Source organism: Rattus rattus, chromosome 1, assembly GCF_011064425.1.
Source record: "Rattus rattus isolate New Zealand chromosome 1, Rrattus_CSIRO_v1, whole genome shotgun sequence".
NCBI classification, from domain to species: domain Eukaryota; kingdom Metazoa; phylum Chordata; class Mammalia; order Rodentia; family Muridae; genus Rattus; species Rattus rattus.
This window is the reverse complement of record NC_046154.1, coordinates 28,445,465-28,470,278: the sequence shown is the minus strand read 5'-3', so window position 1 is coordinate 28,470,278 and position 24,814 is coordinate 28,445,465. Positions and strand designations below refer to the sequence as shown.

The 24,814-nt window shown below is 48.3% G+C and overlaps 1 protein-coding gene across 1 annotated transcript; it reads right to left on the bottom strand.

The window, feature by feature from the left end:
* Tmem39b (transmembrane protein 39B) lies at window positions 1–19,674 on the bottom strand. The gene is made up of 9 exons (XM_032897042.1): window positions 19,533–19,674; window positions 16,313–16,439; window positions 15,646–15,865; window positions 14,941–15,024; window positions 14,475–14,629; window positions 9,863–10,199; window positions 7,277–7,464; window positions 2,099–2,219; window positions 1–455 (listed from the first exon to the last, which is right to left on the bottom strand). The coding sequence occupies exons 1-9, from the start codon at window positions 19,534–19,536 to the stop codon at window positions 213–215; spliced, it is 1,479 nt and encodes a 492-aa protein (XP_032752933.1). The 5' UTR covers window positions 19,537–19,674; the 3' UTR covers window positions 1–212.
* Window positions 19,675–24,814: the final 5,140 nt, after the last annotated feature.

Here is a 24,814-nt window from a genome sequence, read left to right as displayed (position 1 = left end):
TTCAGAGTATAAAAATAAGACATTTTTCTTATCACATCAATTATCAAAGAAAGAAACAGTACGTAACAAAAATACAAAGCTCTGGTGGGTTTTTTTGTTTTTTGTTTTTTGTTTTGTTTTTTGCACCCCTCCCCCCAATCCCAAGAGCCCTTGGCCAGGAAGCCCCTGGGTGATGCCCGGATGTTGTCTCCTCTGGAGGATCACCCTGGGACTCAGGAGAACCGGTGGTCCAGGTCCCTCTGGGGGCTGGCTGAGTAAGAGTAGGCTTTGCCCAATACCAGGCGGTCCCGGAGCAGCTTGAAGAAGGCATAGTAGTTGCTGAAGAGAATGAGGGCCAGGGAGATGGTCTGGTGCCACTTCTCTGAGGACATTAAGGAGTACAGCTGGTAGACAATGACAGCGCCCTCTAGCAGCAAAAGGATGTTGAGGATCCTCAGAGGGTTGCTGAAAAAGAACTACCCAAGAGAGGGTAGGCAGAGGCCAGAGGACATGCTCCAGAAACCTGTTCTCTTAGATGAAGAGGTCTTGAAGTATGGTGAAGAGGACAAGCTCTTGGGGCCCCGTGTGTATGTGAGTGGGGGACGACCTCTGTCTTTGCTACACCGCTGTACTCACAGAGATGAGCACACCTCTGCCTCCTGAATGCTGGGATTAAAATCACGTACCACCAAACACAACCCAGTGTTTTTTTTAAAATGTCAGAGTATTGTTGGGCCTGAACAAATCTTTTTCTTTTCTTTCCTTTTTTTTTTTTTTTTGGATGCTAGGGATTGAACCTAGGTGTTCTCTGTGCAGCAGACTTTAGCTCAGCAAATCTTCCATCAGCAACATGGAAAGCCATTTATTTACTTCTAGTTGCCAGGCATCAAAAGCATGGAGAGATTATATTCTATAGCCTGGGTACCCAGTGCCTCCTCCCTCCTCTGAGCATCGCTTCCTCCACTGGAAGCCTGGGGGACAGGGCAACACTTCAGTCTTGTAAGGTGTTTCTAAGGAAAACAGGATGCAGAACTTTTTTCTCCCGCTGGCAGTGGCAATGAACACCTTTAATCCCAGCACTTGGGAAACAGGCAGGTGGATCCCTATGAGTTCAAGGCCAGCCTGGTATACAGAGTGAGTCCTAGGATAGCCAGAGCTATACTGAGAAACTCCGTCTTGAAAAGCAAAAAAAGGGGGTTGGGGATTTAGCTCAGTGGTAGGCCCTGGGTTCGGTCCCCAGCTCCGGAAAAAAAAAAGAAAAAAGAAAAAAGGAAAAGCAAAAAAAGGACAAAAGAAAACACTGTTTCTGCTAAGTTCAGGAGCACTCCATGTCTAGGGATCAGTTCACAAGAAAAGCAACTTCAGCTTAAGAACTGCTTACAGGGTGGGGAAGAAGCAACAGGAGTGGAGCGAACGACCAGGATGCTGGCCTTAGGCCTGTGCTGAAAGGCTGTGAGTATGGGAGCAAATCTCCTCACTTGCTGAGAAATGAAGGTACCTGCCCTGGTAACAGCTCCCAGACTGTGGCCCTAAGTACCCCGCTCCACACAGACCGCAGCTTCAGCGGAGGCTACTAGGAAGTAAGAGAATTTGAGCTCTTCAGAGTAGTGCCATGAGGTCTCTGTTCCAAAAGGGGACTGGAGGCCAGCAGCCTTGTGATTCAGAGCAACCCCTTCCCCTGTGCTGACTCGGGCCATCTGCAGGAGCTCCCAAGTTTCTCAGTATGGCACATTGAATACGTTAAAAATGCTGGGGGTTGGGGATTTAGCAGTATGGCACCCAGCACTGAATCATGCCTACTTCTACTGCTAAGATCTGTGTGTCTGTGTGTCTGTCTGTGTCTCCGAGTGCTAGGTTTAATGGTGTGAGCCATCAGAACCCATTTTTTTATTGTAAGATCACCTCTCCCTCTATCCCGTACTCTGAAAGATCTGCGACCAGAGGGAGCTGCAGCTGTGCTCATCCGTGCGGACATCCTTGGGCTGCACGCATGCACCTGCACCGTCTTCCTGAGTTTTGGCAGTGTAGTGAAAAGAGCTATAATTGTCCTCCCGGCTAAGGCCACCCACTCCCTGCCTTGAAGATCAGACCCCGCCCTCCTGCCCAGAACAGAACTCACGTGGAACCGAAAGTGGGAGACGTCAGAGGGGATGGCCACGTTGTAGTGGCCCACCGCTTTGTAGACATTCTTGCTGTGCTTCACCAGCACACCCTGTGGCCACATGCACTCTTCCGTCCACCTGGAAGCACAGTCCAAGAGGACATTTGTCCCCAGCCCACCCATCAAAACCCGTACTAACGGACTGGGCGCAGGGCAGTCACTGGCTTTACTTCTATTTCCAGTACACGGACAGTGCGACTCCTTTTCTGGGTCTCAGCTGCCTCCTCTATAAAATCATAAGCAATTCGCTGCCCTGGGACATCTACAGGTGAGGGACTATGAAGAAAAACCTTTTCCCTGCCTATGTGCCTCACTTGTAACTTCTTATAGGTTCACCATGCCGCTCCCTAGGTGGACCAGGGCTGACTGTGCTGATGAATGCTGAGATGCACAGAAGCCTATGCCATATCTTTGTGCAGTCTGACATGGCCTCTTGAGATCCTACAGGGCACCCCTTGACCTCCACTGCACTGCTCATATCCCTGCATGAGACACACCCTCCAAACAGACTGATCTTCCTGATGTCTTATCCTGGCAGACTCTTTCTTACCACTCAAAACCTAAGAACCTCCAGAAAGCCTTTCTCAAATTCTTTACAGAACTGAGCATTTTTTGTCCCCTGAAGCTCTTGCCTCTTACTGGTCTACATTCCCCAGTGTTTACCACTTGTTTGGTCCTTATCTGTATCCATTCCTTGAGGAACCAGTGGACAGTATCTACTTCGTGCCTGTGCCCTCAGAGTAGGCCACAAAGCCTGGCATTGAGAATGAAGCCAGGAGGGGGAGGCGCATGCCTTTAACTGTCCCACTTGGGAGGCAGGGGCAGGGGGAGCTCTGAGTCTGAGGCCTGCCTGGTCTATAATAGCGAGTTCCAAGACAGCCAGGATTACCCTGTCTTGGAAAAAATAAAAAAGCAAACAACAACAAGAACAAAGTCGGGGAGGGGCAAATAAGCAGAGTTTCCTTCCAAAGCCCAGTGAGATTCCAGGGTCCTCAAGGTCTTTACTGGTTCATTCACTTAAAAACATACAAACCACAGGATAAGAGATATAAGAGCGAATGAAAGAAGCTGGGCACACGAGTGTCTATTTATGATTTCATTTATATCAAGTTCTAGAAAAGGAAAAACTAAGCTATGGTGAAATAAAGAGTGTGTGTGTGTGTGTGTGTGTGTGTGTGTGTGTGTGTGTGTGTGTGCATGCATGTGTCTGGAGAGTGGCTGAGGGAGGCTGACCTAGCTGGGCAGAAGGAGGGCGAGGCTAGCAGGAGCTGCCAGCTGCCTGTGAGAGCCCTGAGTCAGTAGATGGGGCTGCACAGCAACCACAGCTGAGGAGAGAAGTGGGGGTGTGCAGAAAGCCAAAACCTCTATCGGGGAGTGATCCCCGGCTGAGGCCCTCAGAACCTGTAATGTTTGCTCAGAACCGGCAATCCCTAAAGGACAAAGTTTAGAAGTGTAAAGTACTGAGGTAAATATAAGTTGGGAAGAGATAAAAGAGAAATAGGTAGAAATATTTTGTAAGCGTGCACAGACACTGAAGAAAGGAGAGAGACTGAGTATAAACAGTCATAGAAATATTAAGGGCTGGAGAGAGGTCCTGAGTTCAAATCCCAGCAACCACACGGTGGCTCACAACCATCTGTAATGAGACCTGATGCCCTCTTCTGGTGTGTCTGAAGACAGTACAGTGTACTCATCATATATAAAATATATATATATATATCTAAAAAAAAAAGGAAAACACCATGGCAGAGGGCATTGGGCCCCTGTATAGTTTTGTTTAATTATCAGCATGGAAACAACTGTAATAGATTCGGAAATGGTTATAGTTTTTCTAAGTAGAATAGACTCAGATAAGGACAGGACTGAGAGATGGAATGCTAAATTGCAAACAACACAACAAAACTTAGAGAAACTTTTAAATCAGAATTCTACCATTTATACAGGTGCTAATAAACTAGGAATGGCAGGATATAAGTCAGGAGATAGAAGTAATTCAAAGCCTATATGCTTCAGTTTTAAATCAGAACTATAGGGATTAGAGAGATGGCTCAGTGGTTAAGAGCACTGACTGCTCTTTCAGAGGACCCGTGTTCAATTCCGAGGACCCAGGTTCAATTCCGAGCACCCACATGACAGTTCACACCTCTCTGTAACTCCAAGACCCGAGACCCTCACACAGATATAATACATGTAGACAAAACACCAACGCACATTAAAAAAAAAATCAGAGCTTTTTTCTATTCTCATGTGTTAATACAGAAATGTCCCTATAATGTCACCTTCTAAAGTTTGTTTAAAGGGAAAAAGACCAGACACCAATGAGGATAAAGCAGGTAGCCTCATATGGTCTGGCCTCACAGACTGCTTCAGGCAGGACTACAGTTAAGCCCTGCATTTTTGTAGCCTCAGGTGACCCCACAGAGCCTGGACAGCCAGCTGTCCAAGGCCTTGGCAATTTTCAAATTTTCTTAGGGTCCCCAAAAGATGCCTTTAGCAGGAAGCAATTTAAAGAACACAACGCCCTCATCGCAAGAGGTGGGTGGGTGACTTTGGTCCTTCCACGGGTTATGGATGTTTGATGTCATTTTAGGGGGTTGGCTGCAAGTTGTTATAGGAAGCTGCTTGCTTGGTATTTCCTATTTCCTTGGGCGACATTTATCCTTCTCATGTCTCTGATGGAGTTGAGGACTAGACAGTTAATAGTTTTACAGTTTTGTTGTTAAAGATTAAAGACATAAAAGCTTAAGTTATTTAGGATCTAAGATGTTTTGAGGTTGGTAAATGCAAGTTATAAAGGTTAGAGGGTATGAAAGCTTAAGTGGTGAAGGGAAAGTGATTTAGGTACAGACTCTGGACTCACCAAGAGAAGCTAGATAGGGAAACACTGTCTCTAAGGTTGTCAGATACAAATGGACTAGATGCTGCGAATGTCCATCTCACTGGAGAGGTCCCATGATTGGTCTTATTGAATATAGTTTATTGGTGTTAGAGATGAAGCTATTTCTTGAACTAGAAGGGGGAGATGTTGGGGTGACCTTCCTCAATTCTATTAAGGTGTATCTCTGTATTTCAGTTGTTAATTCTGTACTAGCAGAGAGCAAGGCATGGCAGGAACTGTATTGTTTTCTATTTTGTATTTTTTATTTTGTGTTTTCTATCTGGTAAATGTTTGTCCTTCCTCATCTGCCTAGAGGTACTAAGAGATGCATCAGCTGTTGTCTCAATGCTGATTGCTTATAATAAAAAGCCGATGGCACAGCGACACAGAGGATGCAAGCAGAGGGGAGAATGAAAAGTGGACGGGGGTGAGGGGTGGGGGGTGTACTGGAGAGATGGCCCAGTGGTTAAGAACACCGACTGCTCTTCCAGAGGTCTTGAGTTCAAATCCCAGCAACCACATGGTGGCTCACAACCATCTGTAATGGGATCTGATGCCCTCTTCTGGTGTGTCTGAAGACAGCCACAGTGTATTCATATATAATAAAATAAATAAATCTTAAAAAAAAACAAAACAATTAAAAAACAATGTCCACAAAACCCAACCAGGCACTCTGATGGAAGAGGTGAGAGAGCTGAGTGCTACAGGGGCAAACGCCATGGTTTCCAGAGGCCGTTAGTCCTGGAGGAGCAGCAGGAGACAAAGCGACAGAAGGTAGCTAGGGAAGAGAATGTCGTGTGGCGGGCACTGAATGGAAAGGTCTGTTACCGCGGAGGGCACCTGGCTCTTCCGGGTGGTCAGGAAATTAGAGAGGCTAGAAAGAACATTCCAGTGCATCGTGGAGGAACGCCAGAGGTCGAGTGCATAAGGTATATGAGAACCCAGAGACTCACTCTGGCTAGAGGCAATGTGTTAGGGTGCATGGCCCCCAGTCAGTCTGGACGCTCGGCAAAAGGCCGTGATCTTAGTCAAGGGCCTGGGTGAGGTAAAGACAGGCGGCATCCCTTCTTTTTGTATGTGTGTTTGTGAGACAGGATTTCTCTGTGTAGTCATGGCTGTCTTAGAACTCACTCTGTAGACCAGGCTGGCCTTGAACTCAGAGACCCACCTTCCTCTGCCTCCCACGTTAGGATTAAAGGTGTGTCCTACCTCATCCAGCTAAATTCTATCTTTGTACTCCTCCCCCTCTCCAGGGCCTGAGGCTGAGCAGAGCCAATCCAGTCAGGTCAGTTGTTTCTCCCTGAATCTCCCCAAGAGCATGGGAAGGACCGGGACTGACAGTAGCATCAACCCAAGGGCTCGCACCTGGGCTCAGAGGGCTGCACTCTAGTTGGCCTCCCTCTACAAGGCTCTCTGCCAGAGAGGCCTCCTCTTGGCTGGCTTCTGACTCAGATATGATGAGAACTTTCAATGAGGGATAATTAGCATAATCAGGAAAAGGATTCTGCTGAAGAGTTGGACAAGTGTTAGGCACTGACCAGCAAAGAATGAGGAGGCTAAAGGAGGCTCAGCCCAGCACCTCAGGGCTCCTGTGCAGGGGAGGTGTGAACTTCTGCTCTGGCCACAGTGTTAGCCTGTAGCTAGGCCTTCTGCCTCACTCGTCTGAACTAACTTTTACGTGGCTATCTTCTCTGATCACTATGAGAACCTGTTAAAGAGTTTACATCTGTAGCTCTCCCTCCCTGGACAGGGTCTACCATGAGCCAACAGAGAACCACTCTTGCTTTGACTGAGGTCTTGAGAGGCATACACTGGAAGGTTCTTTCTACTGTTTCAGGTCCTCTATAGTTTATAGGTCAAAGAGCAAGTTCTGCTGCCTGACACAGCCCCAGGCTGAGCAGAATGGCTCCTGAAGGCGTGGGAAATGTAAAGGTTGAGGAACTCTGTGAGCACCTGACCGGACTGAGGGATGACTGCATGCATGAACAGTCAGTCAGTCAGACAGTGGACGACAGAGAGCTAACGAGTCGGGAGCATCGCTGGGCACAATCACTGGATCCTCTCCCACAGCCGGTACCCAGGCAAGCTCCCCAAGGACAAGCACAGATCTACCTAGAGCTCCAGCATACACTGGACATGTGTCTGACTATGCGGGACAAGTTTGCTGGCCAACTGAATGAGGTAAGGAGCAAGAGGGCAAGTGACGCCATACGCTGCCCTGCCCAGGGTTGGTTAGGCAGAGCAGGTGGGGAACTCACGGGTGTTGCAGCACATTGGAGCACAGAGCTGGGTCCACCTTCTGCCAGCAGCCCAGGTGAGCAGCGGCCTTGTGCAGCAGGTCACAGTAGCTGGCAGGAAGCAGGTGCTGCATGAGGATCACCGAGGTACTGATGGACACCAGGAGGAAGAGCTCACAGGACCAGCGCTTGTCATAATAATGTGTATTCTGGGGAGAGCAGAAGTGGGTCAGACTCAGGACAGCCACCATGGCCTACTCCCGCTCCCCTCCTTGGTTCTACCTGGAAGCTGGGATTGTTCTGTGAGGATTTCAAGACCACCTGAAACCGACAATTGCACACGGCAAAGTACAGCTTGGACTCGTGCCCTCCGGTCAATTTCCTACGGTGGAATCCGCTCTACTGTCTGCTATTCCGGCCAGAGCATGTGTGAGCAGACAGAGGAGTGGCTCAGTCTTGCGTCTGCTGCACATTAACCATGAACTATGTGACTTCTGGCAAATCATTTAACTTGTCTGTCCTTTCCGCATCAGTTAGATGAGGGTGAGAGGAACCACACACAACCTAAGCATAAAGACATCTGAATACATATCAAAGCTCTCTGCACAGAGTCCTCTCAACATCCAATTTTTTTTTTTTTAAAAAAAATTATTTTTGTGGGGCTAGAGATGTGGCTCAAGGGTTAGGAGCACTGGTGGTTGCTCTTCCAGAGGCCCTGGGTTCAAGTCTCGGCACTGATATGGTGACCTACACCTAACTATAAGTTCAGCTCTGAGGAATGTAATACCCTTTTCTGGCCTCCCAGGGCACTAGGCACAGATATGGTGCACAGACCAATAAATGTAGCCAAAAACACCCACATTAAACAAAAAACATTTTGTGTGATGTGAATGAGTGTTTGCCTACATGTATGTCTGTGTACCATGTGCATACATGTGCATACAGAGACCAGAAGACATGGCCCCTTGGAACTAGAGTGATGGACACTTGTGAGTTGCCGTGTGGGTGCTGGAAACTGGGCCTCTGAACTGAAACTGAGCCATCTCTCCAGCCTCTAACCCCCCATCTTTAAAGTTTATCCTGAGGCCAGAGATGGTTCAGGCGGTAAAGGCACCTGCTTCCACCTGACAACATGGCTTCAAGCTCCAGGACCCAAACTGTGGAAGGGGCAAAGCATCTCCCACAAGGGGTCCACTGATTTCCACATACACACCACAGCATATACATGCCTATCTACGCACACGCGCGCGCGCACAGACACACAGACACAGACACACACACACACACACACCATACACACACAGGAGGGGGCGGAGCTGGCAGACAGAGTAGTGTATCCCGGAGCAAGGTTTCAAGTTTATTGCAGCTAAAGAAAGTTAAAGGAGAGAATAGTTTCTCTCTCAGAAATGACTTCTGGCTTCTTTCTTTCAAGATTTCTTTCACATATGACTATTCTGCCTGCATGTGTGTATATATGTATGTGTATGTGTGTGTTTCTGTACCACATGCAGCAGAATCTACAGAGGCCAGAAGAGGGCGGCAGAACCTCTGGAAGTTCCACACCATGTGGGTGCTGGGACCCTGCTCCAGGAACAGCCAATGCTCTTAACTCTGAGCCATCTCTCCTGCCCCAGCTACCGGTTTCTTTATTCAGTGGCAAAATAGGACACTCCTGGACCTGTGCCAAAGTAGCCACTGACATACAGAGTCGCCTCCTTGGATAGGTCACTGGTCCTCTGCATTCCCGATCTCCAGGAGATCGCCAGGAGAACTCCTATGCCAACCGGCACATGAGGCGGCGGAGATGATGCAGATGGTAGAGTGCTTGATGCACAAGCACGAGGACCTGAGCTCTGCTGCTCAGAGCATGCGGAACAGAGCGGGGTTGGGGGGGAGGGCCTCAGCACCTGCGTGTGCAGCACTGGGAAGGCAGACGGGGAGATCTGGGTCTGTCCAAGTCAGCAAGATCAGGACTCAGTGACAGAAGTAAGGTGGAGAGCAGCTGAGGAAGACACTCAATGGCAATCTCTGGCTTCCATATATATGTACACACACACACACACACACACACACACACACACACACACACACACACACAGACACACACACACACACACACACACCACACACACACACACACACACACACACACATTCACAGACACACACAGACACACAGATACACACATACCACACACACACACACACACAGACACACACCACAAACTCAGAGACACATCACATACACACACACACTCAGACACACAGACACACACTCACAGACACACACACACAGACACACACACACACACAAACTCAGACACACACACACATCACAGACACACACACACACAAACACACACACTCACACACATACACACACACACACACACATACTCACAGACACATTCACACACACTCAGACACTCACAGATAAACACACACAGACACACATACACACACATACACACACTCACAGACACACACACTAGAAAACAAAGAAATAACAGTACTAAAGAACCAAAACCCCAGGAAAGTTACTTATACAAGCAGGAGGGCTGGAGGCCAGGGGGAGCAGCCAGACGCTTGGCTGGCGTTGGCTATGTACCTTCACAAACCAAACAGGTACAAAGGCCACATAATAGGCACTCAGCATGGAGCTGACAAGGACTTCCTTCATGCGCCAGTTGAAGTCCATTTTGAGGAACTCCACTTCATTGCGAATGAGGCTGGGTGACAAGCAGCAGGCGTGGGTGGGCATGGCCTCTGGGCCATAGAGCTGTCGTGTGTGCTGCTTCCAAGTCTCCCGCAGGGTCAGGAAGTAGTCCCGACTCCTTGCCAGGCCGCTGACTGCCTCTCGGGGTCCCATGGAAGCCATGTGGCTGAAGAGGTTCGTCTTGCGAAGATCATAGTTCAGCTGCAGGAACGGAATGTACATCCCAAACCTGCTGTGGAAAGCAGAGGTGAGAGGCCAGGCCTGTCCTTGGGTCAGAATCCGACCCCCAACCCAGGGGGCGGGGGACAAGTATGATTTCCTTTCTGGGCTTCGACCCTCCCTTCCTACCTTTCTGTCCTTTCACCTCCCATCCAAGTCAATGGTTCAAAACCCGACTTAGTATCGAGAGCATGCTGGGACTGAGGATGGATACAGTAGGAAGCAAGAGGTAAGGTCTTTCCTGCATGCTGACGGCTAACAATCACCATGGCAACCCACACTCATCCGGCACAGTCTATAGTCCAGGCCAAGTCTTCTACAGGCAACCTCCTCAGAGCATAGCAGGTGCTATGCTTTACCCTTTTCTCAAGGAAGCTGTAGGTCGGAGCAGTGTAGTTCATTCTCAAGGGCTACACAATTAGTCACAGAAGAAACAGAGCCTAGGTTTAGACTTAGAGCTGTCTGGGACCAAATAAATTAAGAAAAGCAGAAAAAACACAACAAAACACAAAACACCTCCAATCACTTAAAAGCAGAAGATGGGAGCAGGCATGGTGGTGCTCACTTTTAACCCCAGGACACGGAAGGCAGGGCAGGCAGGTCTCTGAGTTCGAGGCAGGCCTGGTCTACATAGTGAGTCCCAGGACAGCCAGGACTACACAGAGAGAGCCTGTCTCAGCAAACAAACACAAACAAACAAAAGGTGAAGGCAGACACGGCAGCATGTGCCAGTGACTTCAAAACCTGGGAGGCCGAGGCAGGACGATCAGGGGTTCGAGGCCATCCAGAGCCATATATTGAGACCTTGTCTCAAACCAAGTATAACACAATGTCACAAAAACAGATGTAGGTTGTATAACTGGGTGCATATGTAGGACAATGTTTTTTACCTCACAGGGGAGCGCATGTAAAACATGTGTCTGTACGTGTCGGGTGCTGAAATAGATCCTTGCACAGTACACACATGTCCCCTATGCAGCGCCCAAGTAGGCTTAGGAGGACTTAGTCAGGGGAGTGTGTGGCTGGAAGTCTGAGGACAAGCTAAAAGAGAATGTAGCAATCTGTACATGTAAGTGGCACGGGCTAACATTGCTTTGGAGACAGGGTCTTACTATGTAACCCAGGCTTGTCTTCATCCTTAACTTGCTATGTGGACCAGGCGGTTCTCGAAGATCTTCCTGCCTCTGCCTCCTAAGTGCTTCGATTACAGGCATGTGCTACTGGGCACGGGAATGATGCTACATTCCTGACGGTGTGCACTCAATACATAAGCCTATAACGATTGTTGGCTGTGTCTGCACTGAACATGCGCAGTTTTCCCATTGGCAAGTGTCTCTAGACCACAGTTAGCAGCTTAGTTGAGGTAACAACTTTTTACACAGCACTGACACTGTATTAGGTATTAAAGGTCTCTACGTAATGTGGTACACAGGGAAATGTACCTAACTGCTTATCATTGTTACCTCATCATACATACAGGATCTTAGATTGTGGCACCTGTAGGATGTCCTGGACATAATCCTTCAGAGATGAGAGACAAGATATCAAAAAAGTGGGTCAAAGCCAGAGGCGTGGCTAAGTGAGTAAAGGTACTTGCCACCAAGCCTGACAACCTGACTTTGATTCCTAGAACTCATACATAATTAAATAAACCTTTAAAAAAAGTAGAAAAGAAATCTAAATCACCAAGAAGGAAAACTGTAAAAGCTCAGTGGTACACAGAAGGTCCTGACCGAGTTGGAAGGCAGAGACTTGGTGATGCGTGGAGCAGCCACAGACTACAGCCGAGCCTTCCAGCAGCAAAGGTTACATAGGGCATTGATGTTTTAAAGTAGCCACACTGAGAGAAAATGGTTTGAATATTCCATTTTTTCTATTCCAGTGCACAGAAAACACAGTTGTTTCAGCACCTGAGGGCTTAGGTTTCTGTCTAAGGAGAAGTCTGTCTGTCAGTCTGTCTGTCTTTGCTTGAAGGCCGTCTTCAGAATCTCCTATGTATTTTATACTCTGAGCACAACACACTTCAGAGGAGCCCACCTCGAGGCTCTTTAACCAGGGTAGCTGGTGGCTACTCAACTGTACGGCATACGATTATATTATGGGATGGCGCCCTGCAGCCAGCGGCTTATCTTCCCACAGTGACCCGGGGGAGAATCTGACTTGAAACACAAGAAGCAAGACTGAAGCGGATTAAAGAAGGATGGTAAAAACTCTACAAGTCAGATCCTTCTTCCCACTCACTTCTTCCAGCCCAGTGCTCCAGATTGTGAGGTCCAGCTGAATGCAGCCTGAGAACTGAAGCCTGACGGGTGGCCCCTGATGGTAGACCATCGCCTTTTTGGCCTATGGAAGCACAACCTGAAAACCAGCACCTACCTCACTGCTCAGTAGTGACCGGGCACTGCCAGGCACTGATGGCTCACGCCTGTAATGCCCGCACTCAGGAGGCAGAGGCAGGTGGATCTCTAAGTTCAAGGCCATCCCCAGAACAGCTGGGGCTATGCAGGGAAACTCTGGGGCAGGTGGGATGTGTGTGTGTGTGTGTGTGTGTGTGTGTGTGTGTGTGTGTGTGTGTGTGTGTGTGTGTGTGTGTGTGTGGTGTGATACAGACGCTGCAAGGCAAGCATGAGTATTTTTGCCTGTATAAAGGGCTCGAGGGGTAGGAAGAGGGCGACAGAGCCCTTGGGATTGGAGTTAAGACAGTTCTGAGCTGCCATCTAGAAACTAAACCCTCATCCTCTGAGAAGAGCAGTGAGTGTTCCTAACCACTGAGCCATCACCCCAGACCTCGAGAGAGAAGTTTTCTATACAGTAGCCTGGACTGAATCTGACAGGCAGCCAAGACTGAGCTCGAAGCTGTCCCCCCAGCCTCCATCTCACGAGGCTCCTCTCCTCAGTGCTGAAGTGCAGGTTTTTGCCATCAGCACCAGAGCCTCCTGCATGCTGGGCAAACACTCTATCTCTTCTGGATTTTAATCACATGACTGATACTCCTTATAAAAACATTCAACTCTGTAAAAGCTATTTTGTTGTCTTCCTTGTTTTGGGGAACTGGCAGTAAGCCTAAGAGTGTGTGCATCTCACACAAGCCCACTGCACCTGAGAGACGTCCCCAGCCCTGTTGATTCGCTTTGGCTTGGGTTTTTCGGGACAGAATTATATGTAGCTTACGCTGGCTCCAACTCACTGTGGAGCTGAGGGTGACCTTGAACTCTTGATGCTCTTCCGTCCACCTCCTGAGCGCTAGCGTTACTAGTGTGTGCCGCCATGCCCATCACTACACTTTTTGAATAACATACTCATTATACTGCACGTTCATATAACATACTGGGATTTTCCTTTTTTAAAAAAAAGGTTTAGGGGTTGGGGATTTGGCTCAGTGGTAGAGTGCTTGCCTAGCAAGCTTAAGGCCTGGGTTCGGGTCCCCCAGATCCGGAAAAAGAAAAAAAAAAAAAAAAGGAAACAAAGCAAGCAAGCGTGAGAGCCCTGAACCAGCTTGCTCTTAGTCCTGCAGGGTAGGGAAGCAGGGGCCCAGCTCTGAAGCTTTCCAAGAGCCAGAACTGGTCCATCCTGAGGAAGTTGGGGAACCAAAAGGACAAGGGTGGGAAGTAACTTAATATGCAGGCAGCCAGGGGAGGAGCCTGCTTGATTCTGGACCAGAAAGGGGCCATTCTGAGCTCTCCATGTTACACAGTTGGGTCTCTGGTGAGGCAGGTTTGCAAGCTAAGCAGACAGGGAGATAAGCGCATATGCAGACATGTATACAGGTGTGCCTCACAAACACACACACACACAAATATACACTCACACTCATAGAGACATGTACACAAAGACGTGAAAAGCCTCCAAGAGATTCCATAAACACTGAGGGGAAAGGGACAGGAGGAGGAAGGGGAGGAGGGGAGAGAACAGGAAATCAAACAAACAAACAAACAAACAACAAAAACAGAAAGAAAAAAAAAAAAAGATAGGCAAAACAAGCCCATGCATTCCCACTTGCAAATGTCTCCCTGGGTATCCAGTCAGATCTGAATGCTATCCCATCCTTCCAGAAGTAGAGACGGAGTATCTTATACCACTTCAATTTCCTCTACAAAAAAGGCCGAATCATCCTGATCTCAGGAGACATCAGACATTGTGAGAAGTTAGTGCTGCTGCCTGTCTGCCTGTGAGTCGTCCAGACACAGAGGCCTGATAACCCAGCCCCAAAGTGGTAAGAATCACGTGTCAGGTGTTGGGGTGAGGTGAGGGTACTCACGGGGTGAGGTGAGGTGAGGGTACTCACGGATAGCAGAGGAACAGGAGGTTCAGGAAGGAGTAGGTCCTGAAGAGGTGGATGAGGGACCGGCACAGACTCCAGCCTGTGGCCGTGAGAACGGTGAAGCGGGTGAGGAACAGCAGGATGGAGCGGAAGAGGGAGACCTTCCCCCTCTGAGAAGCCTGGGTTGGAGTAAGATACGACAGGATGGGGCCTTGGATGGAGGCCACAGGAACTGTGCCCAAATCCCACCAAACACGGCCTAAAATCCCACCCAGGGAAGGGTGCACAACAGTCTGGGAAGAGCTGGTAAGGCCCATCTTTCTGATGTCCAGTGGATTGGGAAAGAGAATGGGACACCAGAAATGTTTGTGAAACGAGTCCACAAGGAGCTCAGAGGAAATGCCTTAGGGCTAAGGGCTAAGTGTGTCTCTTTGGCTTCCCGGGGGAAGGGGAATCCCGAAGCCCCTGGCCAGCCTCTAGACCCAGTCACCTCCTTCACGATGGACCCAATGAAGCGCCGGCCCAGAACAATGGTGGTCACCATCAGCAAGTTGAAGTCGATCAGATGGAAGTTCTGTCAGGGGCAGAGGCCGGGGTCACACGGGCCCCTTCTTGATACAGAGGCTTTTCTTGTACCCACTGTCTCCCCCTGCCCAGTCCTTTCCACAGAGACTGTCCCCATTCTCTGACCTTCATTGGCCTCCAGCTGACTCAGGCCAGGAAATTACCTAGAGGAGTAGAACAGGACCCAGAGAAGGGAAGTGGGACAGTCCCTGGGGATAAGAGAGTGGTGTGTGAGCACTCTTGCTCTGACACCATGTCCCTGTCCCTGAACCTTCTCCTCTGTCCACCCCTGAAACACTCATACATTTCCATGACTCATCTCTCAGACAAGACTTAGGATCCATCCTGTCAGAATCAACTCTGCTGCCTCTACCATGCCCAGTGTAGGCCTAAGCTCGCTGGAAATAGTTAAGAGCCGTCAGTTTCCTGTTTCCTCTACATCCGTTATGCCCAATATGGAGCTGGGTATACAGTGGGTATACAGTGGTACTTGATAAGCTATGCCACACGCGTGCACACACACGCACGCATGCACATGCACATGCACACGCACACGCGCACACACACACACACACACACACACACACACACACACACACACACACACAGCAGACACTGGCTGAGCACCTACCAGGGAGGTGTGGGAGGGTGGGTGTGAGGGTGGATACCACCAGACTGTCTTATAGATGTTGATGTAGTGCACGAACAGGGCTATGAGCTGACAGAAGAAGAGCTGGAGCTCAAACAGAATGCTGGCCTGGACTGGCAGCTCGGGGATCTTGCAGTGCTGCAGAGGCACGACGGTCTGGGCGGCCAAGGGAGGGCTGGAGAGGCCCGTCCCAGAAGTGGTCCTGGAGATGAAAGCGGTAACATCAGGAGCTAACCTGAGAGCCTGGCCAGGAAAAGCATCTGGAGCACACCACAGTGCACTGCATCAGAAAAGCAACTCAAAAGGATGAAGTCTTCCTCATCTTGCCTGGTGCAGAAGGGGCCAAAGAGAAGAGCCTTCCTCTCCTGATGTTACCCAGCTCTTCCCTTACTTGCCAGGAGGGAACTGGAAGGCTTGCTTTACAAATACGGAAGAGGAGGGCCGGAAGCACATGGCAACCTGCCATCATGCGATTGGGAGTAGAACCCCAACTGGAACTAGGGCTGTGGTTTCTCCTATAGACTCTCATGGCTTCTCTCCAAGTGACCAATCTCAGAGCTCACTCTGGTCCCCTCCAGCCCCACCAGGCATGTAAGGGACAGCTTGATCCACACCACCACAGGAAGGGTGAGACACAGAGGTGGCTTACCTGCTTCGAGAACGGACACTGCTCACGGATGCACTAGAAGAGTGGCCTCCACCAGAGGCCCCTGACGATCCCGGTTCACAGAGTGGGTTTCGATAGTAAGATGTCCTGTTGGGACCTCTTCGTCCTCCTGTAGGCCATATATCAAGGATGACAGCAGTGCTCTCTTGGTTAACTGGTATTTCCTTTTCTTCCTTCCTTCCTTCTTCTGTTTGTGTTTTGAGACAGGGTCTCTTTACGTAAGCCTGGCTGTCCTGGAACTTGCTATGTTGGCAGGGCTAGCCTTGAGCTCATGGACTTCATTTTCTTATTTAAACCTCCTAGGAGCCTATGAAGCAGCTCCTGCCTGCTTCTTTGTCACCTGCTATTCTCTCCCTGGGTCCCACCCTAACTCAGTGCTCCAGGTATCCATGGCCCCTCTCTTTCCAGCAAGCACATGTGTCGCCTCTTGTGTGCACTACTGCACACATGTATGTGGAGTTGGGCTCCAGGGACTGATCTCAGGTCAGCAGGTCTGCACAATTCTCTCTAGCTTGTCCTTGTCCCTGTCACTTTCAAACAGGACCTCTCATTGGCCTGGGACTTGCCAACCAATTAGGTTAGGCTGGCTGGCTAGTGAGCCCCAGGGATCCCCAGATCTCGGTCTCCACAGTGCTGGGATTACACTTAGGTTACCACATCCGCCTTTTTTACATAGGTTCTGAGGATCAAAGTCAGGTTCTCACGCTGGTGTTGGGCAAGCACATTCAGAACTAAGGTATCTTCCCAACACTTTCTTTTAGGTTTATTTATTTTATGTATGAGAATACACCATCGCTGTCTTCGTACACACTAGAGAGGACAAGAGATCCCACTACAGATGGCTGTGAGCCACCATGTAGTTGCTGGAAATTGAACTCAGGACCTCTGGAAGAGCAGCCAGTTCTCTTAACCGCTGAGTCATCAATCTAGCCTCCCAATCCTTCTTTTTTAGGTTTTTGAGACAAGAGTTTCTCTGTGTAACCCTAGCTCATCTGAATTTCACTCTGTAGACCAGGCTGGCCTCCTACTCAGAGATCTGCCTGCCTCTGCCTCCCAAGTGCTAAGACTGAAGGTGTGAGGGAACACACATACACCCCTCCCCTGGCACAGCCAACTTCTTTTTCCTTTGTGCTCCAGTTTACCAAGGCAGGGGTTCTTTGTAAATTCAGAGCTCGCCATTTCACTAATGGCTTGCCTCAGTGTGCTGGGACTGATTACAGGTGCCACACCTGCCCAGCCAGCTTCCGGACAGGTGAGGAACTCAACTCTGGCCCTCAGGGCTTCAAGCGCTTCATTCCCTGGGCCTTTTCCCAGCCCCCTTACTGCCATTTTAGAAGGAGTTGCCCCTCCCCCCCCATTCTATTCTTTCCACATTTCATTCTCTGAAATTCTTTTTTTTTTCTTTTTTTTCTTTTTTTTCTTTTTTTCGGAGCTGGGGACCGAACCCAGGGCCTTGCATTTGCTAAGCAAGCAGTCTACCACTGAGCTAAATCCCCAACCCCCTGAAATTATCTTTTTAAAAAGCAATCTTTAAGGCTCTCTTGCCCTTTTGCTCTAGCTCTCCTCTCACTCCTTCCCCTGCCTCTCTCCATGTGCTTATAGCCACCCTCTACTTCTCTACTCCTTTTCTCTGCCTTTCTCTGTCTCTACTACACTGTTAGCTCCCCTCCCCATGCTCTGAATAAACTCTATTTTACACTCATGAAAGAATTTTTTTAATTCATTTTGTGCATGAACGTTTTGCATGTGTGCACGTATGTGCACTACATATGTATGCCCAATGCATGCAGAAGCCAGAAGAGGGCTTCAGGTCCCTGGAGCTAGAGCTAGGGATGGCTGTGAGTCACAGTGGCTGCTAGGCTTTGAAGCTAGGCCCTCTACAGAAATAAAAACACTCAACAGTTGAGCAATCTGTCCAGTACCTCTGCAATTACCTTATACCCTAACACGTTTGCTGGCTCACCCTCTAAAATGGAAGGTCAGTAAATTCACTTTTTTAAGCGACTCTCTATGTAAGCACAGGGTAGCCTCAAACTCACAATTCACCTGCCTCAGTCTCCCAAATGCTAGGATGACAGGCATGTGCTACCAGTGTTATTTTCACTGCTTTTCCCTTATTCCAGTTCACAGGAGCAGTGAGGTAAGATTTTCAGACCCCAAGTTCTGAGCTGCTCTGCTCTGGTATTTGCTGCACTTCATCTGGATTTGAGTCTCCAGAAGCTTGCAATCTGGCCAGGTTTCAGATGAGTTTTTCCTCCAGGGCTCTGGGATCTAACTCAATGACCCAGGGCCTGAGCTCAACGTCAGGATGGCCTTGGAAAGAGTCCCGAGGTTGTGAATCCGAAATCTAAGATTTTACAAAACTATATCCTTAAGTTTAGTAGTCTAGTCTACGATCCCAGGCAGGCAGCATCCTGCACATAGCTCCCAAACCCTGAATCGAAGTTATAACTTAATTAAACTTCCTCACAGCAAAACAGTAGCCTCCATTCATAAACATTGTGCACAAGCTTTCCTATCTCTGAAGGTTTTCTGACAGCTCTTCAAAATATGCATGTTCAAAGAGCTGACTTCAAGCCCCCAGACCGGAAGCTTTGTTCACGCATTGTTATCTTTGGTTTGGAAACATCCCCCATCCTACACACACCCCCTCAGCCCAGGAACTCTGCCCACACCCACTATCTTTTAGAAGCTCTGCACCCACATAAAGCCCCTAGCCCAGAAACCCCGCCCACACACAACTGTCAACCCAAAGACCCCGCCCACAAGTCAGGCAAAGCTCACTAAGACTATATAAGCTTCGATCAGAATGGACTCCCTTGGTGGGCTAGGTATCCCTCCGGTCCCACTGCTTTCAGTGCAAACTCCTATAGTCCAGAAGATTGGCTCCCACACCGGCGACCACAAGCCTAAAACCGCACCCTTAGCTCACAAACCCTCCCACCAGGGTGCCCGGCTCCCATTTCCAGCTAGGAGAATTGTGTGCCTCAAAGAAAGCCCGAGCCCCTCGGGGCCCTTTCCCTTTTGGAAGCTCCGCCTACCACGCAGTGACCCGCCCCCTCAGGACCGGAGGGGCGGGGTCCCGTCTGAGCCGCGTCCCTTCCCCTCCCCCTCCCCGCGACTCCGGTCCGCGTGGGGCGGCAGTTAGCAGCCAGGTTCCCCCATCCCGCGACCCCGGAGGAGCCCAGCTAGCTCTGCTCACCCATCTCCTTCCCCCGGCGCTCTCCGCTCGCCGCCGCAGCTCCTGCGGGCAATATGTCGGAGGCGACGGCGGCCGAGAGAGGACTAACCGCCGCAGCCCGACCGGGTATCAGCCGCACGCTCCCTCCGGCTGCTCAATTTGCATGCTAGGCGGGCTAGGAGTCGGGAGCGCGCTTCTTAAAGGGGCCGTTTGGACAAAAGCTGTGCTAGCGCTCTTTGTCTTGGCTTTCCCGACGCCTTTCCTGCAGCTGCTGCTTAAGAGATTCTGAAGAGGGGCGAACCCACCTCTTGTGTTTCTTCACCCTGTTCTGGATGAAGGAGGACACCAGAGCGGCCTTCTACCTCTAGTGAAATCATGTTCTTGTGCAACACAGTCACCTCATACTCAGCGCGTCCCAAACCGGGCTTTCAGTGCTCTCTGGTTTTATTGTACTTTGGCCCACCCGAGTCAAAATCTAGGAGTCACTAACCTTTTCCTCCAAAACTCTATATCCAATCTTTGACCTAATCTTGATGACCTAAGCTCTATGCATTTCTCATCTTTATTCCGCTGTTCATTTCACTGCTGCGACCTTAGATTAGTGCCTGCGCCTGCCATTTTCAAATTCTGAAATATTCTTGGGTATTAATAATAATCACCTATTAGGGTTCTTTATTAACATTTTAGAACTTGGTGTGTGGGGAAGGAGGAGGAGGGATGCACATAGTACTGGACATGGGAGGGCAACCTGTAGGAGTACGGATTCTTCTTCCATGTGGGATGTCGGGCTCGTATACAAGAACCTTTACTTGCTGAGCCATCTCAGCAGCCCTTTGAGCTTGGTTTTTGAGTCAGGGCCTCTGGTAGTCCCGGTTGTCCTTGAATTTGCTACAGACTAGAGGATGGCCTTGAATTTCTGACCCTGCTTCAGAGTGTCGGAATTACTCCCATGACAGATTTATGCAAGGGTGGAAATAAAACCTAATGCAAGCACAAATTATCTTGTAGGCATGGAAGATTAAATGAGACAATCCTTGTAGTACCTGTTTTAATCAGTGTAAGCCATCATTGTGTTTGGCAAGCATGTAAGAGAGGGAGCAAATAGCTACTGTTACTGTTAGTGTAATTTCTTCCCTTACAAGACTGATAAGTAATTTATGGGGGGAGGGGAGGGGTGGGGTTAAAATTAGGGCCAAACGCAAGCTAGGCAAGTGTCCTACCACTCAGCTATGTTCCCAGCCTCATAAGCAATCTTTATATTATTGTTTTGTTAGACAAAGGTTTCTCTGGGTATCCCTGACTGTCCTGGAACTCACTTTGTAGCAGGCTGACCTCGAGTTGAGACCCACCTGCCTCTACCTCCTAAGTGCTAGGATAAAGGCAAGCACCACGACCATGATACCCGGCTCCTCATAAGCAATTTTAGTCCTCTTGTGACTTCATTGATTATCATGTTTGGCACACATTAATCAAATGAATTACAAAATACTAATAAATTTCTACAGCCTAAATTATAAGGGCAGACAGACATAATTAATTGGTAAATTCTGTAAAATATTAGAAGAGAATGTTGGGGCTGGAGAGATGGCTCAACGGTTAGGAGCACTGACTGCTCTTCCTGAGGTCCTGAGTTCAATTCCCAGCAACCACATGGTGGCTCACAACCATCTATAACGGGATCCGATGCCCTCTCCTGGTGTGTCTGAAGACAGCTACATATGAGTATGTGAATAAAATAAGTCTTTAAAAAAAAAAAAAAAACACTGACTGCTCTTCCAGAGGACCTGAGTTCAATTCCCAGCAACCACATGGTGGCTCACAACCATCTGTAATGGGATCCGATGCCCTCTTCTGATGTGTCTGAAGACAGCTAAAGTGTACTCATCACATAAAATAATTAAAAAAAAAATGTTGGATGAGCAGTAAAACAGGGAAGGGTGTCCAGATGCCTTTAAATAGGACGGGGAAGGAAGGCAGGCTTTACTGAAATGAGTTAGAGGAAGTGTCTGGGGAGAGGGAAGATTCTAGACAGAACAGCAAGGGCACTCAGCCTGACGTGTTTAAGGAGGGGGATGGAAGTGGGTAGGAGTGCGTTTGCAGACCTGTAGCTCCAGCATCCCAGTGTGTTGATACAATCCAGGCTCACCTATCATGTGGGAAAGACAGTTGCATCCACCTATCTATCTGATTGGCCTGTAGGCAAGCATGTAGGCATTTTCTTGATTAATGATTGATGTGAGAGGGCTCAGCCCACTGTGGGTGATGCCACCTCTCAGCAGGTGGTCCCGGGATGTACAAGAAAACAAGCTGAGGAAGCCATTGGGAAACAAACGAGTTGTTGCTTTCTATAGCCTCTGCTTTAGTTCCTGACTCTAGGTTTTGCGGACTTCTCTTCATGATGGACCAGAACTATAAAATGAAAGGAATCTTCTCTTTACCATGCTTCTTTTGGCCCTGGTGTTTATCACAGCTATAGAAACCTAACTAGGATACAGGAGATCCTGCCTCTAGTCTCAGAAGGCACTAGCTTTCTGTGTATATATTCACCCCCCACACACACACACCCCTTAACTAAGGAGAGGGGCCAGAGAGATGGCTCAATACTTAGCACAACTTAGCTGAATCTAGAGGACCCAAACTCGCAACACCCATATATAGCAGCTGCCAACTGTCTATACAGCCAGTTTCCGGGTCTAATGCTCTCTTCTGGTATCTGTGAGCACCATACACACACCAAAAGCCGGGTCATTCCTAGGAATGTGTGTGTTTAACACCTAGCCCTATTTTTAGTTACTGCTATATCCTGGCATTTGCTACACCTTAATGAAGAAACAGAAGGATGTATTGAACTATACCAAATTTAGAGGTAGGCAGAGCATAGTATGAAAACTTCCTAGGAGGGGTCAGATCTGATTTTAGAGTAGTTCAGGGATTTTGTTCAGTGGTCCAGTGTCTGTCATAAGGCCCTGAGATTAATCTCTAGCATGATCTTTTGTTTGCTAAGTGTGCTTGTACCATATGGGGATGAAAACATCTCTTGAATTAGGTAACTGCCTGTGACGTTTGTAGGGAAATCTATGAATCATCAATGTAGAATATGCAAACCTCGGACATAGTGAAGTCCCAGGCAGTATTTACTGAATCAACTTGGCATACGCACAACTCAGTGTAAGACAGCAAGGGCACCCATGGTTCCAACTCCCTTTTATGACTACTTGCTCTATATCTATTACTTCCAAAAGAAAGCCAATTCTCCCTTGGGAAATTTCTCTTCCTCAGTCCATTTGTGGTTGAATCTTCTTGCAGTTCCAGTGGGCAAATGATTGGCAAGTCAAAACATTCTAACAGTCCTGCTACTCCAGACTAGTGGCTAGTTTGAGTTGAAGGGATAGAGAAATTAGTGATTGAATGCAGGTGAAATATTTTCATAGTATATAGGCTACAATGATCAAGAAAGTAATCTTGAGATCTACTTGTGATGACTGATGAAAGCAAAGGCTTTAAAGAAATGTCACCTGAAGCCACCCCAGCTGATTTATTTCTCCCAGACACTTCAGATCTGATCTTTTTAAAAAAGATTTAATCCATGAATATACAGTAGCCATCTTCAGACACACCAGAAGAGGGCACCAGATCTCATTACACATGATTGTGAGCCACCATGTGGTTGCTGGGAATTGAACTCAGGACCTTGGAAGAGCACTCAGTGTTCACCACTGAGCCATCTCTCTATTCCCCCAGATTTGATTAATACAAGAACCTCCCAAGGTGTCCATATTTAATCTCTTGGACAATTTTCATTCCTTGTTTGATTTGCCCTTCCAAACATCAGCTCTCATACCTATGCTTTGTCAAACTCTTCACATTTTTATATTCTACAGATAATCAAGCACTAAGTCACTGGGAAACTTAGAGATTGGGTTTCAGTGTTTGGCTGGCCTCCAAACTCGGAAATCTACTCTGCCTCTGCTGGGATTAAAAGCTTCTGCCACAATGCCCAGCCTGAATGTTGAGTCAAAATAAGCAAAGGCTTCATATTGTTTTGATAGGTCTGTAGTCTGAAGGGAAAGTAGAAAGCACAAAGGTTCAAGGTAGGCTGTTCCAGAAGTCTAGTAGGCTTGAGCATAACTGAGATTAGCTTTGTCAACCTGACACACAACCTGGAATAACCGGGGAAGAATTTCAGTGAGCTATTTTCCAGATCAGGTTGGCCTATACTATCTTAATTTTGTCAACAGAGGGAGGACTCATCCATTCATGCCCTGAGGTTTAGGTCCTAGACTGAAGAGAAAATGAGTGTAAGCTCCCGTCCTGTCTGCTCTTGACTGTGCATGTGACTAGCGGTTTTAAGTTACTGCTGTCTTGATTTTCCTATGGTCTGCAATCAGAACTGTGAGATAAAATAAACTCTCTCCCCAATCTGCTTTTGTTGGGGCATTTTATATTAATGGAAAATAAAACCAAGACAATAATTGAGGTTAGAAAGAGATTGGTAAGATCATTTGAGGAGTCTAAATGTTGCCAGAAATTTGCTTCCAGGTCTTCAAGCTCCTAGGATCTGAAAATTAGAATTATTTCCTATTCCTTATTCTGAGGACTGATGGAGAGTGGACAGCAGATATATATGAGAATTTGGATGGCTGTCATTAGGAGTTGGAGAGTTGCCTCACTTTGTTTCTCCCAATGGTCTTAGATCTTACTTCCTTACCATCACCCCGCTAGAGGGAGCCACAAACAAAGAAAGGAGTTCTGAAGCAAAGTCAGTGCCTGGAGCCAAACTAAGGTGGAGAGTCCTGCATAAGATAGATGAACAAACAGGTGTATGGTCTAAACTCGATGTGTATATATGTGTGTATGTTTTTGTACCTTAGGCCCCAACACCCGTGAACTGCACCCCCTTTCTAAATTACTAGGTAGGCCCAACTGGAATTCCCTGTGCTATCCAGATAGTCTAGCTAGACCTGAGAACCTAAGAACCTTAGAAAATGGCATCTGGAACAGCCACACTGGTGCTCACCTTTGATTCTAGCACTTGAGAGGTAGAGGCAGTTTCTGTGAAGGAGATCCAGGCAGGGAATAAGAGCTGGAGCCTTCATGAAGCAGGATTCAAGGCCAGCCTGAACTACAGTGGGACACTATGTGTACACACACACACACACACACACACACACACACACACACACACACCTTTATAAAGGAAAGAAGAGAGAAAATGTCATCACATGGAGCAGTATCCGTGTGGCATTAGGATTCCAGCTCATTTATCAGAGGACAGTCAGGTAGTGTATGTCTGCAGTTCTAGC

What these genes read in the sequence shown, in the direction of transcription:
- Tmem39b (XM_032897042.1), bottom strand. An exon ending in TTGGGTCCATCGTGAAGGAG is followed by an intron (nt 14,630 to 14,940) that starts GTGACTGGGTCT and finishes ACTCCAACCCAG; the next exon opens with GCTTCTCAGAGGGGGAAGGT. An exon ending in TACCTGTTTGGTTTGTGAAG is followed by an intron (nt 7,465 to 9,862) that starts GTACATAGCCAA and finishes TGCTCTCCCCAG; the next exon opens with AATACACATTATTATGACAA.